The 14,565-nt window shown below is 44.3% G+C and overlaps 2 protein-coding genes across 3 annotated transcripts; one reads left to right on the forward strand and one right to left on the reverse strand.

The window, feature by feature from the left end:
- Positions 1-773: 773 nt before the first annotated feature.
- On the reverse strand, positions 774-5,080 carry LOC143008389 (G-protein coupled receptor family C group 6 member A-like). The gene is made up of 7 exons (XM_076160129.1): positions 4,655-5,080; positions 4,347-4,537; positions 3,994-4,103; positions 2,907-3,788; positions 2,529-2,744; positions 2,222-2,348; positions 774-2,097 (listed from the first exon to the last, which is right to left on the reverse strand). Exons 1-7 carry the CDS (start codon positions 4,846-4,848, stop codon positions 1,139-1,141), a joined length of 2,679 nt encoding a protein of 892 aa, XP_076016244.1. The 5' UTR covers positions 4,849-5,080; the 3' UTR covers positions 774-1,138.
- Positions 5,081-6,215: 1,135 nt separating this feature from the next.
- On the forward strand, positions 6,216-14,001 carry tmem63a (transmembrane protein 63A). Of its 2 annotated transcripts, none has more exons than XM_076160131.1 (23): positions 6,216-6,375; positions 7,441-7,628; positions 7,843-7,922; positions 8,158-8,236; positions 8,327-8,364; positions 8,469-8,611; positions 8,818-8,869; positions 8,970-9,078; positions 9,240-9,310; positions 9,408-9,488; positions 9,647-9,764; positions 10,082-10,215; positions 10,354-10,497; positions 10,677-10,830; positions 10,953-11,059; positions 11,164-11,250; positions 11,338-11,403; positions 11,545-11,707; positions 12,094-12,199; positions 12,279-12,446; positions 12,608-12,723; positions 12,809-12,853; positions 13,031-14,001. In XM_076160131.1, the coding sequence occupies exons 2-23, from the start codon at positions 7,458-7,460 to the stop codon at positions 13,157-13,159; spliced, it is 2,361 nt and encodes a 786-aa protein (XP_076016246.1). In that variant the 5' UTR covers positions 6,216-6,375; positions 7,441-7,457; the 3' UTR covers positions 13,160-14,001. The 2 variants fall into 2 exon arrangements, with proteins under 2 accessions (XP_076016246.1, XP_076016245.1); XM_076160130.1 differs by having other exon boundaries at positions 9,647-9,763; positions 10,078-10,215.
- The last annotated feature ends 564 nt before the right edge of the window (positions 14,002-14,565 follow it).

The raw sequence follows: 14,565 nt of genomic DNA on the forward strand, positions 1-14,565 counted from the left end.
CCCCTGAACTAATGTTTCTGTCAAGTTTGGAGGGAATTGGAGGAATGGTGGTTGTTTTATTCACGTTCATACGCACACACATACATATCCATATGCGCGCTCCAATTATAGTAGTGATAAAAAAGACAAGATATAAGATGAGATAAGATATAAGATGTTTACTGGCACACCTTCAAATTATCAGCTACTCCGGTGTTTTATGGCGTTCAGATTTTCTGTCCTCTCTAGATGCTCCTTTGTCTCTCTTGAGCAAATATACTTTCATGCACCTACACACACAGTCTCACCTACACCTACACATGTTTCCTAAGTGGTCCCCAAACATAAAATGGCTTGATGCCACTGTCAATATGAATGGACCTGAAATAACTTTCTCAAAGCCTCTGAGTCAAACGTGAAAGTATCAGTTCTATTGCAACAGTGCCACTGGATTTTGTCACTACCTCACACATGCTCACACCATGCAGTTATTATCTTACTTCCCTTCCTACAAGGAAGAGAAATAAACGTTGACAAGAAGCACAAGACGCACAAACAACTGTTCCTCTTCCTGAAAATGTTCATATCATACCTGGTTTAATGCATTAAATCTTGAAGATGCTAGTTGATGACAAGACTTATTTGGCTTCAAGATAAGTTTATTTTCAACACAAATCATTGCCTTCACCGCAAATCTCAGTAATTTCATGGGAGACAAAGGAAAGAAACAATCAGATATACAAATGAATACATACATAACATATTAACAAAAAATCATTTCCACACTGATCCAGAATAACACCATGGAAATTTCTACTTTCCTGCTAATAAACTACAGCAAAGGTAGATGCTTTTCATATTGACTGACTTTCTGATTTACGTGGCTGTTTTGGGTGTTAGTTCAGCATTACATCAGCATAATGCCATGTATTTCCTTGCATTTTACGTGAGAATGCTGGCAAGCTTACATTTTTTTCCTCAGCAGCCTGTGATTGTGACCAAAAACATTTTGATTCAGTAGCATTCAGGGCAGCGGCGCAGAGTGTGCAGAAAGTGGATAGTCTGGAGAGTTTGATGGTCTTATGACTAAATTCTGGTCTGATTGTAAGTTTGGTGATGGCAGGTCCATCTCAAAAGCAGGGTTTTGGAGCCCTACAGGTTAGGATGAGGAAGAACACTGATCCTTCTTATCCTCATCATGGACGTCACCCATGGAAAAGCTCCTGATATCCTGCCGGAATGCAAGTACTGTGTTTGCTTCTTTCTTGCACAGAATGATGTAACACTTTGGCAAGAAGTGACAAAACAGAATGCCATAGGCTGAGAAGAGAATAACAACCATTTCCACAGCTGCAAGGTACTTGCCCTTGACTGTGAAATAAACTGGACCGAAGATGATCCAACTGATGAAATAAATGAGCATTCCAAATGTGATGAACTTTGCTTCATTGTAACTGTTGGGGAGATTCCTGCCCTTGAAAGCAAAGCCAAAGCCAATGAGAGCTAAAAAGGCAATGTAGCTTAGCATGGCTCCAAATGCAGCAAATGGTCTCTCATCACACTCTAACAGACGCAACTGTTTTTCTGGCAGAATATCCCAAGCGAGCTTTGGAGGCTGGAATATTAGCCACAGGGCACAGATGACTACTTGAAGGGACACACACATCCCAATGATGATATAGGGCTTGTAGAGTTTCTTCAGAACCCTGTGAAGGTTGGGGTCAAACTCAAAGGCCAAGATTATTTTATAGGACTTGACCAGGATACATGAAATACACAAGGTGAAGCTCAAGCCAAAAAGTACTTGGCGTGCTTCACACTGTAACGGATTGGGCCTCCCAACAAATATAATCACGCTCACAAAGGTACCCAAGAGAGACAAGAGCAGAAGAAGTGATATAGGGCCCACTGAGGCACGGACAACTGGGGTGTTCCATCTAGCAATGAAGACGATCCCAGCCACAATGGAAAGCAGTGCCCCCAGAGCTGTAAATGCCAGCAGTACGTCACAAAAGATATCAGTCCAATCCAGAAAGACATCTATCTTCTGGGTACAGTAGGCACTTCCCCTCTTGGAGTAATGGCTGTCAGCATCACATGGATTACACTCTGTGGAGTCTAGATGCAGAGAACAATGGTCAGTGATATCATGATCTTTCAAGCTTGACACCAAAGTTATTGATTATTAGTAATGAATATTATTTGTGTTTCAGTATTATGAGGAGTTGGAGCTCAGGCTCACCTGTATAATTGGAGAAGGTGTTCTCAGGGCAGGCCTGACACTGATAGCAGCAAACTGGCTGACCTTTAGCTGACTGCTTCACGTAGCCAGGATGACAGCTTTCTGAGCAGCTGGAAGTTACATTTCCCTGTGGAAACAAACAAATTGTCCTCATCATGTAGTTTTAAATCACCATAGAGTAATATGAGGCATTAGAGAAGTGCAGGAAAAATACAACATTGAAAGGAATGATAAAATTGACGGGGCTTTTCAAAGGAGGAAATGAAGTCACCGGGGACAAGAAACACTATGGAAAGAAAATCTTTACTGTGAGATTGAGGAATTCTTGTCTTGCACTTGGTGAGGTGAAAGTGATGTTCTTGTTTTGTATACTGTAATAAGCCACAATGTTTTGCACTTTCAACAATTCTTGATTTTGTCTCCAGAGGATGATTTCATATCCTGTGTTGAGGTCACCCCGATTGTCAAAAGTGTAGTTTTGTCCGTCCAAGTCAAACGTGGCTTTCTGTAAGGCTCGCAGAAACTGAAAGAAGAAGAGGAAGAAGTTGTAGTTGAACAAGTTGTAACCATGCTGGGAAAAATAAAATGTTCACTTATCTTGGATGCATCTTATGATATGGAACTTTTTTTTTAGTCATGCTGAAGTGCATATGTTTACAGCGTATGTGTGTGTGTGTTTATTCACCTGAAGAGGCTGCAGTCCTGTTTTACAGTCCCTGTTAACACAGAGGTCTGCTGCAGCCTGAGCAACAGCTCTAACAGCCATCCCCACACTGAATACAGCATACGGATATATGCTCTTCTTCAGCACCTCATTGGCTGACTCGCCTGGTTTTACTTGCTTCCCTTGTTTCACCCGCTTAAGAGCACGGTTGAGATCCATGCTCAACGTTCCTTGTGTTGTACTGGCCCTTCCTGCTTCCTCCAGCCTTTCATTCGGTTCAAACCTCTGTTGATTCAGTTTTTTGTTGTGTTCCAGCAGAAACCGTTGCAAGAATGTATTGTTCTGATGGTTGTCAGGGTCTGGATCAAGCTTACTGAGGTACTGCTCAAACTTGGATGTGTTTCCATATTTAAGAGTAATCCCAATGATTGTCCCAACATCATTCAATGACCAGTTCCCCAGTACCTCCCCTGATTGTGACCAGTTGTCACTGGCTACCCAAACTTTCCCCCTAGCTTGTGGATTGCGGCGAAGACCGTCAAAAAGATGCTCCATATGATATCGTCTGGCAAAGGACACAATGACTGTGACATTTTCATTGTCAATAATGCTTTTGATTGTATTGTTGATGTACTTCATGAGTGTCTGGTCACCCAGAGCATCTGGAAGTATAGAGGTGAAAGCCACGCAGATGTTGTTTTTTTCGGCATGATACTTTAGGCGCTGGAGAACATAGCCACCATAGTCACCATCAGGTGCCACCACACCAATCCAGTTCCAGTTGTTCTTTTTGAGAATTTGGATGATGGCATCAGCTTGGTGATCATCCTCTGGTACTGTTCGCATAAAGTTTGGAAAGCGGCTCTTATCACTCAGTTTACCACTGGTTGCACCATAACTTATCTGTGAAAGGAAGATACACAATTAGATCAGATCGAAATATCGACAATATGCTGCAAATTGGTGTAAATTCATATAGTTTTATGCCTATTCTAACCAGAACCAGTTTGGCATTTTAAACCCATCTCTTTTATAAATGCAAAACACTACCATCCAAAATTTAACAGCTTTAGTTGAATCAAGAAAAGGTCTGTCACCGCAGTCATACCTGAGGGATGTGCTCCAGGTTGAGTTGCCTAGCAACCACTATGGATAACTCCGAGTGGGGATCACCAATGACAGCCATGACAGGTGGGGAGGGAACCACTGCACCGTTACCTTCATCAAAAGATCAGTATGCATTTAGTTTTTCATTAAACATTTTTCTATAATAACTACTACTACAACCAGTGCAACTACTTCTACTAGTGATTGGTTGAAACTTGTATTCACTAGGAATTTGAAGGAACTTATTTCAAATCATAATTATTTTGTTATTTTCTTTAGGATGAATCAATCATTTATCTATCTACAGCAGAATTAGTGATGGATGTTAATAAGGGCAGATTTCTCATGACTTACATTTGTTGTCCTGAAACTCCCCTTTGCCTCGTCTCATGAAGGAGAGGATTCCCTGGAGGGCAGTGGTCACGTCTGCACAGGAGTCGAAGATTTGATATCCCAGGGTCAGGTTCCCTAACTTATGGCTCCTGTTTATCTCCTCCACCGCCTGCACCATTATTAAAGAATGGACCAGGATAGGAGTGCTGAACCTGCAGGATGCAATCACACATCATATGCAACCCCCCAAACACGCACAGCATTTATTGGAAGTGCACACTATGTTATACTCACACCTACTAACAGTACATGTCAGAGTGAAACATTACCTGTTACATGTCCTTGTATCGCTGCCATCTTCTGCAAAGGTAACGTCAACACTTTCGTGTATTGGGAATAATCCTCCAATGATGATGTCACCTGGAGCGGTGGCAGTATCAACGTTTCTAATATTAAACTGCTCAGTGTAGACCTGCGCTAGTAAAACTGAGACAAAACCATAGAAACTAAAGCAGTGCTCCATAATCTCCAGCAATTGTTTGCAGTTATTTGGCTGCTCCGTGTTCTCTTCCTAAAAATCTAATGTGATATCTCTAAATTGAAATATCTCTTTTTGAGCTTAAGCGATTAAGCTTCCCATCTCTCTGCCATGGCAAAAAAAAACTGTGCTCTGTGATTTCCTTGATGCTAAAATACTTCTTATCTATCTTCCATCATTACGTCTCACTTCAGATCAGATGTGGCCAGTGAGAATAAGGCTGGCTTTCTCCCTTGTATTTATTCAGCAAATCTCTGCAGAGTATTTGTCTGCCACAAATCTTTGAATTATTCATACTTTGGTATGGTGTGCCAGGTGTGCCAGAGGGCAGGCCCGGGCCAGTCTGCAAAGGGAACTTTTAATGAGTGCAATTAAAATAAAACACAGTGCACTAATCCATAACCAACATCTCCACTGATCAAGTTGATTACAGAATTCATTTATGATGTATACAAATAGATATTTTGATGCTCATTGAAGTAAAGCAGGTTTTCTAATTTATTTTATTTACTTAGCCTGTTTAGTGTGTGTGTAGGAGAGAGAGAGAGGGGGGGGGGGGGGGGGATCTTCTCTGCTGCAATGAGAGAGAGCATTCTTAACTATTCTTTTACAACTACTCCAGTCAGGGGTGCTGTTGGGAAAGGAGACTGAATGATTCAGAGGGCCCAGAGGCACTTTAACGTGCCAGGATTTTATAGATATTAATGTGCGAGAGCTGGTTTATAGCTCAGATTGTCCAAAACTGCTCTTATGACACATTTCGATGAACCTTCCAATAAATACCTTGTTAGAATATCCTAATTACATTTACCTTCAGAGGCTGCTGAGATCATTCTGAAACCTACAACCTCATAAACAGTTTACAGTTTCAGAGCCCTGGTTGGATGATGAATGGAAACTACTCCCTTATCTATCAAGCTGCTGCAGAACAAACCCTCTGCAGTGGGAGCCGATATGGAATTGAAATACATTTTGGTTTTGTGAGCTTTTTACCCCCAAAAGACATTTGAATGAAGAACGAACTACAACTATAGAAGATTCCTTGTTACTAGTTTTGAGTTTGTTGACATCACAAGGATTACTTTAATAATTCTGCATGGTCAGAATATAGAATTTGTTGAAAGTATAAGTATATAAGTGGCCTCTTCTAATGGTGATAACATTTTAAACCTAGGACATAAAACAATAACTCCTTACAGTTGGTATCTATCAGTTGGGATCTATGACACAACCTCTGCTCTTCGTGTCAGTGATGTAGGGGAGATAAGAGTTGCATTCATGTTTGTCGAAAGTTCTCCGTTTCCTCTTCTCATCACCAGGAGACACCAGGCAGCCGCTGTGCCTCTGCGCATGCGCACACGCGGCACGCGAACCGGACAGCAGCGCCGAGCTGGAGACCGTGGTCCGATGTGGGCGGTAACAGCGGCGGAAAGTTTCGTTATTTCGGAGCAGAAGCGGATGAAAAATAAAAACGGAGAAAAAGTAAAGCCCGTCTGCGTCCCGCGTCCTCACGTAAGTACCACAGGAGCGGCGTCTGTGCCCCTAAACTACTGTAGGGAACTTCTGAAGCGGATGTTGTCATTGGAGGAGTTGGTAGCGTGATGTAGCTAATCTTTGCTAACTTTTTGTTTACGCAGACCTCAGTTTGGGCATAATTTAGTATTTTTTTCTGCCCGTTTGATGGAACTCGACTCGTTAGTTTCTACAATGATTGAGTTCAGTCACGACGACAGATGTGTGTGTGTGTGCATGTGTGTGCTCTTCTGTGTTCTTCTGTCGAAACAGCTGTCAGGGATAGTGACGCTTAGCTTTGCGCTGTCACCCGGGCTAAGACAGCAGACGTGTTTACTTTTAACATTAACCTCCAATACATGTCCCAATACAAAGGTCAGTGGTTGTACATTATAATAAGACATCGCATCCTCGTGACTCGGGTCTAATCGGGTTCGAGGTGCGGCTCCGCTCCGCTCATGACTTGTGACGCCGGGATTTGTCATGGACGCCCATTGTGAAAGTCACATTTCATCACAAAACTCTCAACTAGACACACACAAACCTGAACACACACACTCGGTGGTCACTCTTATACAACAAGTCACCAAGTCACAATGCGGGCTGTACTGTACTGTACTGTACGTGAGAGTGAGAGTGTGTGTGTGTGTGTGTACTTTCACCACAACCACAGTACTCTCATGCATGTCAGGGTTCCTCTTCAGTGTGCATGAAGAAGCTGTATGACTTCACACGCTCCTACAAGAGAGACAGTACGGAAAACACACCCTTTCTGCTTTAGTGTCAATGTTGATACGGCTTTACTGCTACGTCTCCAGCCACACCTGTGTGTACCAGGTGTACACACATCAGTACACCTGGACACACACTCTAATATTATTATTTGCCATTTCTTAAGTTCTTAACATGAAGTGGCTTTATGTTGCTGCTGTCAGTATGAATCGTCTCCCTCTAATCATTTATGAGGCCTTATTCGACTCTGTGATGTTCCCTTGACAGTCCCAGGTTCTTTCCTCACACTGTGGCCTCTATCACTTCACTCTTTGTCTACTTCTTCCTGTTTAGCGGCTGCTTCTGCAGTGATGTCGTCCCCGTGGTGGGAGCCATGGCCCCTGCTGGTCTCAAACGGCAGCTCTCCGTCCGGCTTTGGGGACAACAGCACCTGCCTGAACTCCAAGCAGAGCACCGTGCTGGCCGGCGTCCCGTTCGGAGGGGTGCCCATCGTGCTGCTGATGGACTTCATTGTGTTTCTGGTGCGTTTGTCCTCCTCCACACACAAATCCAAGTTGAAGCAGAATCATGCAACCCCAATTATCCTATTTATAGCTACGTAATGCAATAATAACTCGTACACAAACTGATAAACAGCAGTCCATCCCTTTTGTCCACTACTGCTTACTTCACTCATTTCAAAGCTTTAAATAGGTTTCCTTGTGATTACTTATTGTGTTTCATTAACTCTCACAGGTGTTGCTGTTTGTTTTTTCCATCATCCGGCGAAAGTTCTGGGATTATGGACGTCTGGCTTTGGTTGCAGACAATGAAGGGTCGGTACATGAAGCCAAACACTTTCAATTCATTGTTGAACCTGCTTACAGTACACAGAGGGACTGAAACCCTCCCAGGAATGTTGTCCTAGTCCCAGCATCAGGCACTGAGAAGAATAAGTAAACGTGATACAGAATAGTAATTAAATTCAGATGATAAAGGATGTGGCAGGTTGTTTTGTGTTGTATTGTTTGTATTGTTTGTTTGACTTTGCTCTTGCTCTTTGTGTGTCAGGTTCAGTGATTCCTCTCACCGTCGCTATGGGCGCATGTCATCCGTCATGTCCACCGCTGACGATCCAGAGTATGAACTGGTACGTAGAAGTCAGCGTCTTGTTGAGATACTTGTAAGTCTGAGTCTGTGGTAATGAAAGTATCTGACCTGATTCCCCGTGTCTCTGCAGGGCTGCTGCTCCTGGCTGCCTTACATCCTCACAATGAGGTGAGTGTCTCTCAGTGATGTCACTTTGTCGGTCGTCTGTCGTTGTGTTTCATGCTTCAGTCGTTTCCTGTCGCTCACACGCGTTGGTTCCCCTCTAATTTCAGCGATGAGAAGATTAAAGCCAGATGTGGCATCGACGCCGTCCACTACCTGTCCTTCCATCGCCACCTGATCTTCCTGCTGTTTGTTATCACCGTCACTTCCCTGGCAATCATCCTGCCTGTCAACCTGACTGGAGACCTGCAGGGTGGGCTGACATTCTGCTGACATGCGGGACAGTTAGAATGGAAGATTTCAGTGCTGTTTTGCATACTGATTATCGGTCAGGTGTGCGTTCTCCATGGGAACAGTGAACAGGAGTGATTCTCAGAGATCTAGTGTTAAAGATCCAGGGGCAGACTTCTTATCTCCTCATTTCTGTCACTTATCTGTTATCTGTTTTTTCCATGTCAGGCAATGACCCAAAGACGTTTGGTAGGACAACCGTTGGGAATCTTCAAAAAGAGTAACTATGCCACCGGAATGTGCAGACAAAAATCAATGTGTTCCGGGGAAAGCTACTCGTTCAGTCAACACGCTAACAGTTTCCTGCTGTTTGTTTCCAGTAACAAGCTGGTGTGGCTGCACACAGTGTTTGCTGTGCTGTACTTGGCCCTGACGGTGGCTCTGCTGCGACGTCACACATCACAGATTGAAGGAATGCGCAGGGAGACGGTGAGTGTCTCAGCGACCGCAGTTGACCTCTCAGCCCTCATGTCTGTGTCTTGCCTCCAGGCTGAAGTAGCTTAGAATGTCAGGATTGATCAAACTAGCTGCCCATTGTTTCCCATGCTGGTACCAGACTTTGATCTGCTGTTCTGTTTTTTTGCGGGCAGATCAAAAACGCCTTGTTTGTGTGTTCAGTCCCAAAAACTGCCACAGAAGAGGAAGTCAAGGTTCATTTTACGTACGTAGCCTGGATTCATCTCTGAACATATCAGGAACCCTGCCTTCTCTTGTCAGGTGCTTTGTCAAGTTAAACGTGTTGAATCTGTTGTGCTCAGAGAGGCGTACCCTTCCTGCCGTGTGTGTGCCGTCACTCTGGGATACGATGTGACCAAGCTCATGTACCTCGACAAGGAGAAGTAAGGCATGACTCAACAATCGCACCTCTGTTATCTGTACATCAATGCATATTCCACGCGTATGTCGGCAGAAGAATTGTTTTTGTGAGGCATTCCAAGGCTTTCTACACTCAAATCTCCAAACTAACTTGTAAGTCGTCCGGTTCTAAACACTGCAGGGAGCGAGCTGGAAAGAACCTGCGCTACTACGAGCGGATCCTCGAGAAAACGAACAAACAGGAAACCATCAACCCCCGCTTGTGCAGTCACCTCTGCTGCTGCGCCAACTGCCAGGAGGTGAGACCGACCGAGTCGTGTGACCGCTCATGTGCGGCGACTTAAATGCTTCCTCATTCTGTAAACATAGATTTAGTCAACAGAGAGTTAAGTAGAGTTTAGTTCACATTTCTTACTACTACACACCTCTGCGTGACGACAGAATGATACGGTTGTGTTATGGGAAGAGTGAATGAGGAAAGAATGGGAAGTATTTTACACACACGTGACAATTTTGTCCGTTGCCGCTCCAGCTGCATGCTACTGCTTTCTGCCTTATTTATTCATTATGTCCAGTCATACACATTAGGTCACGCTTTCATTGTGTGTTGTTGGAGGTGGATGCCATAGAGTATTACAGCACTAAAGAGAAAGACCTGCTGGAGGAGGTGAGGAAGCAGGTGGAATTGGTGCCACAGCGCCCCCTGGGGATGGCCTTTGTCACTCTGCAGACTGGAGCCATGGCCAAATAGTGAGTACATGGAGGAGGAAATAGGAAGTTAGGAGCTGTTTAAAGGCTGTCGTATTCTGTAGATAATAAGAGATGACCTGATGAAGATGAATGATGACTGATGAATGTTTACCTCACGCTCCCGTTCGGCCCCTGCAGCATTCTCAAAGACTTTAACGCCCTGGATTGTGGCGGTGGATCGTGTTGCTGTAGGAGGCTGCCACAGACTTCATCCAAAAGCGAATCTCTGGAAGTAAATAAATGGACAGTCAACTACGCGCCCCACACCAAGAACGTGTACTGGTAAGTTCTATTAACCCCCGACGCTCCGTGTCCTGGAGCGGGACCGTGACTCTCCCCCTGCTTACTGTTTAATGTAGCAGCCACAAAAGAGTGTGGATGCAGCTTTGAATGTGAATCTGTGTGTGGGCGGAAGAAGCGCATACTCCACCTGTGACACGTTCCTCTCTGTGTCGCCATAGGGACAACCTCTCTGTGCGCGGTTTCTGCTGGTTCTTGCGCTGCGTGCTGCTCAACATTGCCCTCTTCTTCCTGCTCACCTTCCTCACCACGCCAGCCATCATTATCAGCACCATGGACAAGTTCAACGTCACTAAGCCCATCTACTACCTCAATGTGAGGCTGATGCTCACACACACACACACACACACACACACACACACACACACACACACACACACACACACACGGTATCGTTTGCAAAAGTACAAATGTGTGGTTTTGGTTTCTCACCTCAGAGTCCCATCATCAGTCAGTTCTTCCCGACTCTCCTGCTGTGGTCGTTCTCTGCATTGCTCCCAACCATAGTTTACTATTCTACCCTGGGGGAGGCACACTGGAGCAGGTAACCGCACACACACATCCACACACACACTCATAGTGCTCTGATGACAGTAGTATCTTAGAGCAAAGGGGAAAAGTTCTGATCCAGTGCCGTCTGTGTCTCAGGTCCAGTGAGCAGCTCAGCATGATGCACAAGCTGTACTTCTTCCTGCTCTTCATGGTTCTCATCCTTCCCTCACTGGGACTCACCAGGTGACTGTTACTACCCTTAGTCTCAATACTATCCTGAGTATCTCAATCTATTGCTCAGCTGACAGTCTTTTTCCCTTTTCCCGTTAGTCTGGCAGTGTTCTTCCGCTGGTTGTTTGATAAACAGTTTCTCTTGGATGGAAAACTGAGGTTTGAGTAAGTGATGTCCTCATTCTGTACTTCTAAATATAATATGAATGAAACTATAAGTATTCTTGCAAAAGCTACGTTCTGTTTTATAAAATCCTTTCTCCTTTCTGATGTTGTCCTCCCTGTCTTCTTCCTCTCACTCTGCAGGTGCGTCTTCTTACCGGACCAAGGAGCGTTCTTTGTCAACTATGTGATCACGGCGGCCCTGGTGGGCTCGGGGATGGAGATGTTGCGGTTGCCAGGGTTACTGCTTTACATCATACGACTGGCATGTGCTCGCTCTGCGGCTGAGAGAAGATACGTCAAACAGGTCAGTAATGTTATTCTCCATTCATACATTATAATTGTTTTACCCCACATATCATGAAATGTTGTTTGTTTGGCCTGCATGACATTTCATTCATTGTCATTGGGTCAATGATTTGCCTGGCATCAAAAGCTTAGTTAGCAACATTTGAGTGAAAACACGTTTGAACAGATGTCCTTATACTGTTTTGTCTCCAGTCTGCTTCATCTTATCAGAGCTGCAAACTGATTGTGTCCAACATTTTGCAGGATTAAATTATAAACAAAAAGCACATTTGGAATGTTTTGGATTTTGCGTTCTTCTCAGCGAGGCCTTCATTCCAACATCTACAGCTTTGTGTTAATTTAAATCATCGTTCAGCTGCCGACTAACGTCACTTCTCTGTACAGAACCAGGCCTATGAGTTTGAATATGGAGCCATGTATGGATGGACCCTGTGTGTGTTCACCGTCATTATGGCTTACAGCATCATTTGCCCCATCATTGTACCTTTTGGTGAGTTGTTAGGAGGGTACAAAGACACACACACACACACACACACACACACACTGATGTCTGTGTGCCTGCTTCCTAGGTCTCATGTACATGATGCTGAAGCACCTGGTGGACAAGCACAACCTGTACTTCGCCTACCTGCCTGCCCGTCTGGATCACCAGGTCCACTTGGCAGCCGTCAACCAAGCACTGGCTGCACCCATCATCTGCCTCATATGGCTTTACTTCTTTTCCGTCCTCAGGACAGGTTAGAACCAATTGTGTGCTAAACCTGGACTCAATAGCATGAACCTAATACTAACAACCATATGAACTGACTCCACAGTCAAAGTAGAGACCAAGCTGAGCGAGTCTGTATATGTAATGTAGGTGTCAAGTCATCATTCAATACCTGATTTGTTGTTTCAGGCTTCAACGCTGCCACCTCTCTGGTCACCCTGGTGGTCCTCTGCATCACTGTGGCCATCTGCATCAGCTACACCTGCTTAGGATACTTTAAGTACCTCAGTCCACACAACTATGCAGTAAGTGTTTGCTCGTGCACTCAGGGGTTGTACACACCTGTGTGTCCTTACACACTGCTCCTACCACGTTTGTGTGTCTTTGCAGGTAAAAGAGGAGGATGAGGAAGATGGCACAGACGATAACTCCATGGTATGTATGCTTGTTCCTACACATTTATAACGTCAGAAATGAAGAGCAGACTTGAATTTGGACTTTTACAATCAAATGCCAGAGTTTAGAAGACATTCATCAGACCTGAGCTGTAGGCTTATACTGGATAGAAGTTATTCTTGATGTCTTTCTGTCGGCTGTCCTACGTCTTTACAGGTCTACCTTCCCAGAGTGCTTGATCCCAAGTCCCCTACCAGCCATCCAGAGGGGCCTCGGCCTTATCAGGCATACGGTTCCGCAGAGGGCAGCTCAGTCTACAGCTCCAGTCCAGGGGAAGATGACTGAATGTGAAAAAGCCCCAAGTAAGAGGTCTGGAGTCACGACACCTTAGGCTGCTGATTGCAAATCGGATTCTTTCATAATGATTTCAGATTTGAAGTCCTTACCAATCAGACTCAGCCACTGCTCCATGCGGGGGAATCACCAGGCGGTACGAGAGTAAAGACAGCGATGGGTTCTAAAGCCAGGCAGCAGCAGCCTGGCTTTTTTTTGTGGGAAAGATATGAGTTAAATGTACCTTGACCTTGATATTGCGTCAAAGATTGTTTTCCGTTGGAAAGAAGGTGATAAGCTTTTGCTATATGGTCCTTTAGAATTTGAAGAACCTCTCTGTCTGTGAAGTCTGAGTTTGTGTTGTAATGCACTTTCAACGGTGCAAAGACTCAATGAACAGGACCAATTCACAACAGAATGTTCTTAAAAACTCCATTTCATTATAAGCCACAGTATTTAAGTTGTGCCAAAGTGACGGTAATGCTTTTCCTGCATGTGCTGAAGCTAATTATGCGAACATAACAAGTCCAGAAGAATCAAACCAAAGCAGTGACGGCCAGAGATGCAAAATCAGAACGTGCTGAATGTTTTAATACTTTTTTTTATGTTCAGATTTTGTCTGTTTTGACTTTTCTGCTGTGCCTTATTTCATGCCAGAGGACAGAGCTTGCAGCTCGAGCTCCTTTTTGTATTCAGACGGGCTGTGTTGTGTTCTAAACACGTCCTCCTGTCTTCACGTCTCTAACGGGACGAGAACAACGGCATTTATGTCAGTATTTGTAAATCAAGTCTTCAGGTAGTAATGGCTGAAACCATTTTATAAAATGTTTTGCTTAAAGTATGTTCAGTGCAGTTTCATAATGGGGCATAATGCTGTCAAAGTAAAAATCACATTAATTTTAAAGACGTTTTTAAATAGAAAAGATTTATGTTTAATGTATTTTCCATTGCTTTTTTTCCTGTTTATAATGCGGATTTACACATTTGTAAAGCAAATAAAATACAAGTGGTTTACTGATGTAAATGGAGCATATGGTGTAATAATTAGTACAACTGGGCCGTGGATGCGAGTAAGCCTGACCAGCAGGGGGCACTGTTGAGTTGCGCTGGGAAAGCTTTACTTCACTCTGGCGTTCACACAGCAGTGACAAGAGGAAATGGTGTTATGCTGCAGTTTTCTAACTTAATCACACCGGCTGACAATTCCAGGAACTCCTCCTCCTCACATGATCTCTCACTGCCGTCTCCCCGCCTCTCCCATTTCCCCTCCATCATCACTTCCCTGCTCCTGTCCCCTTCCTCACTTCGGCACCGTACCCAGCTGAGAGCCTGTGTTGTCATTAAAGGGCTTTCATGGGGCTGCAGTGATCATCGCGTAGTTAAATAAGGTTCATGATGAGGCTGAAGTAACAGCGTAT

This window comes from Genypterus blacodes, unplaced genomic scaffold (assembly GCF_046128005.1).
Source record: "Genypterus blacodes isolate CSIRO-AG114 ecotype Tasmania unplaced genomic scaffold, CSIRO-AGI_Gbla_v1 ptg000104l_1, whole genome shotgun sequence".
In the NCBI taxonomy this organism is placed as follows: Eukaryota; Metazoa; Chordata; class Actinopteri; order Ophidiiformes; family Ophidiidae; genus Genypterus; species Genypterus blacodes.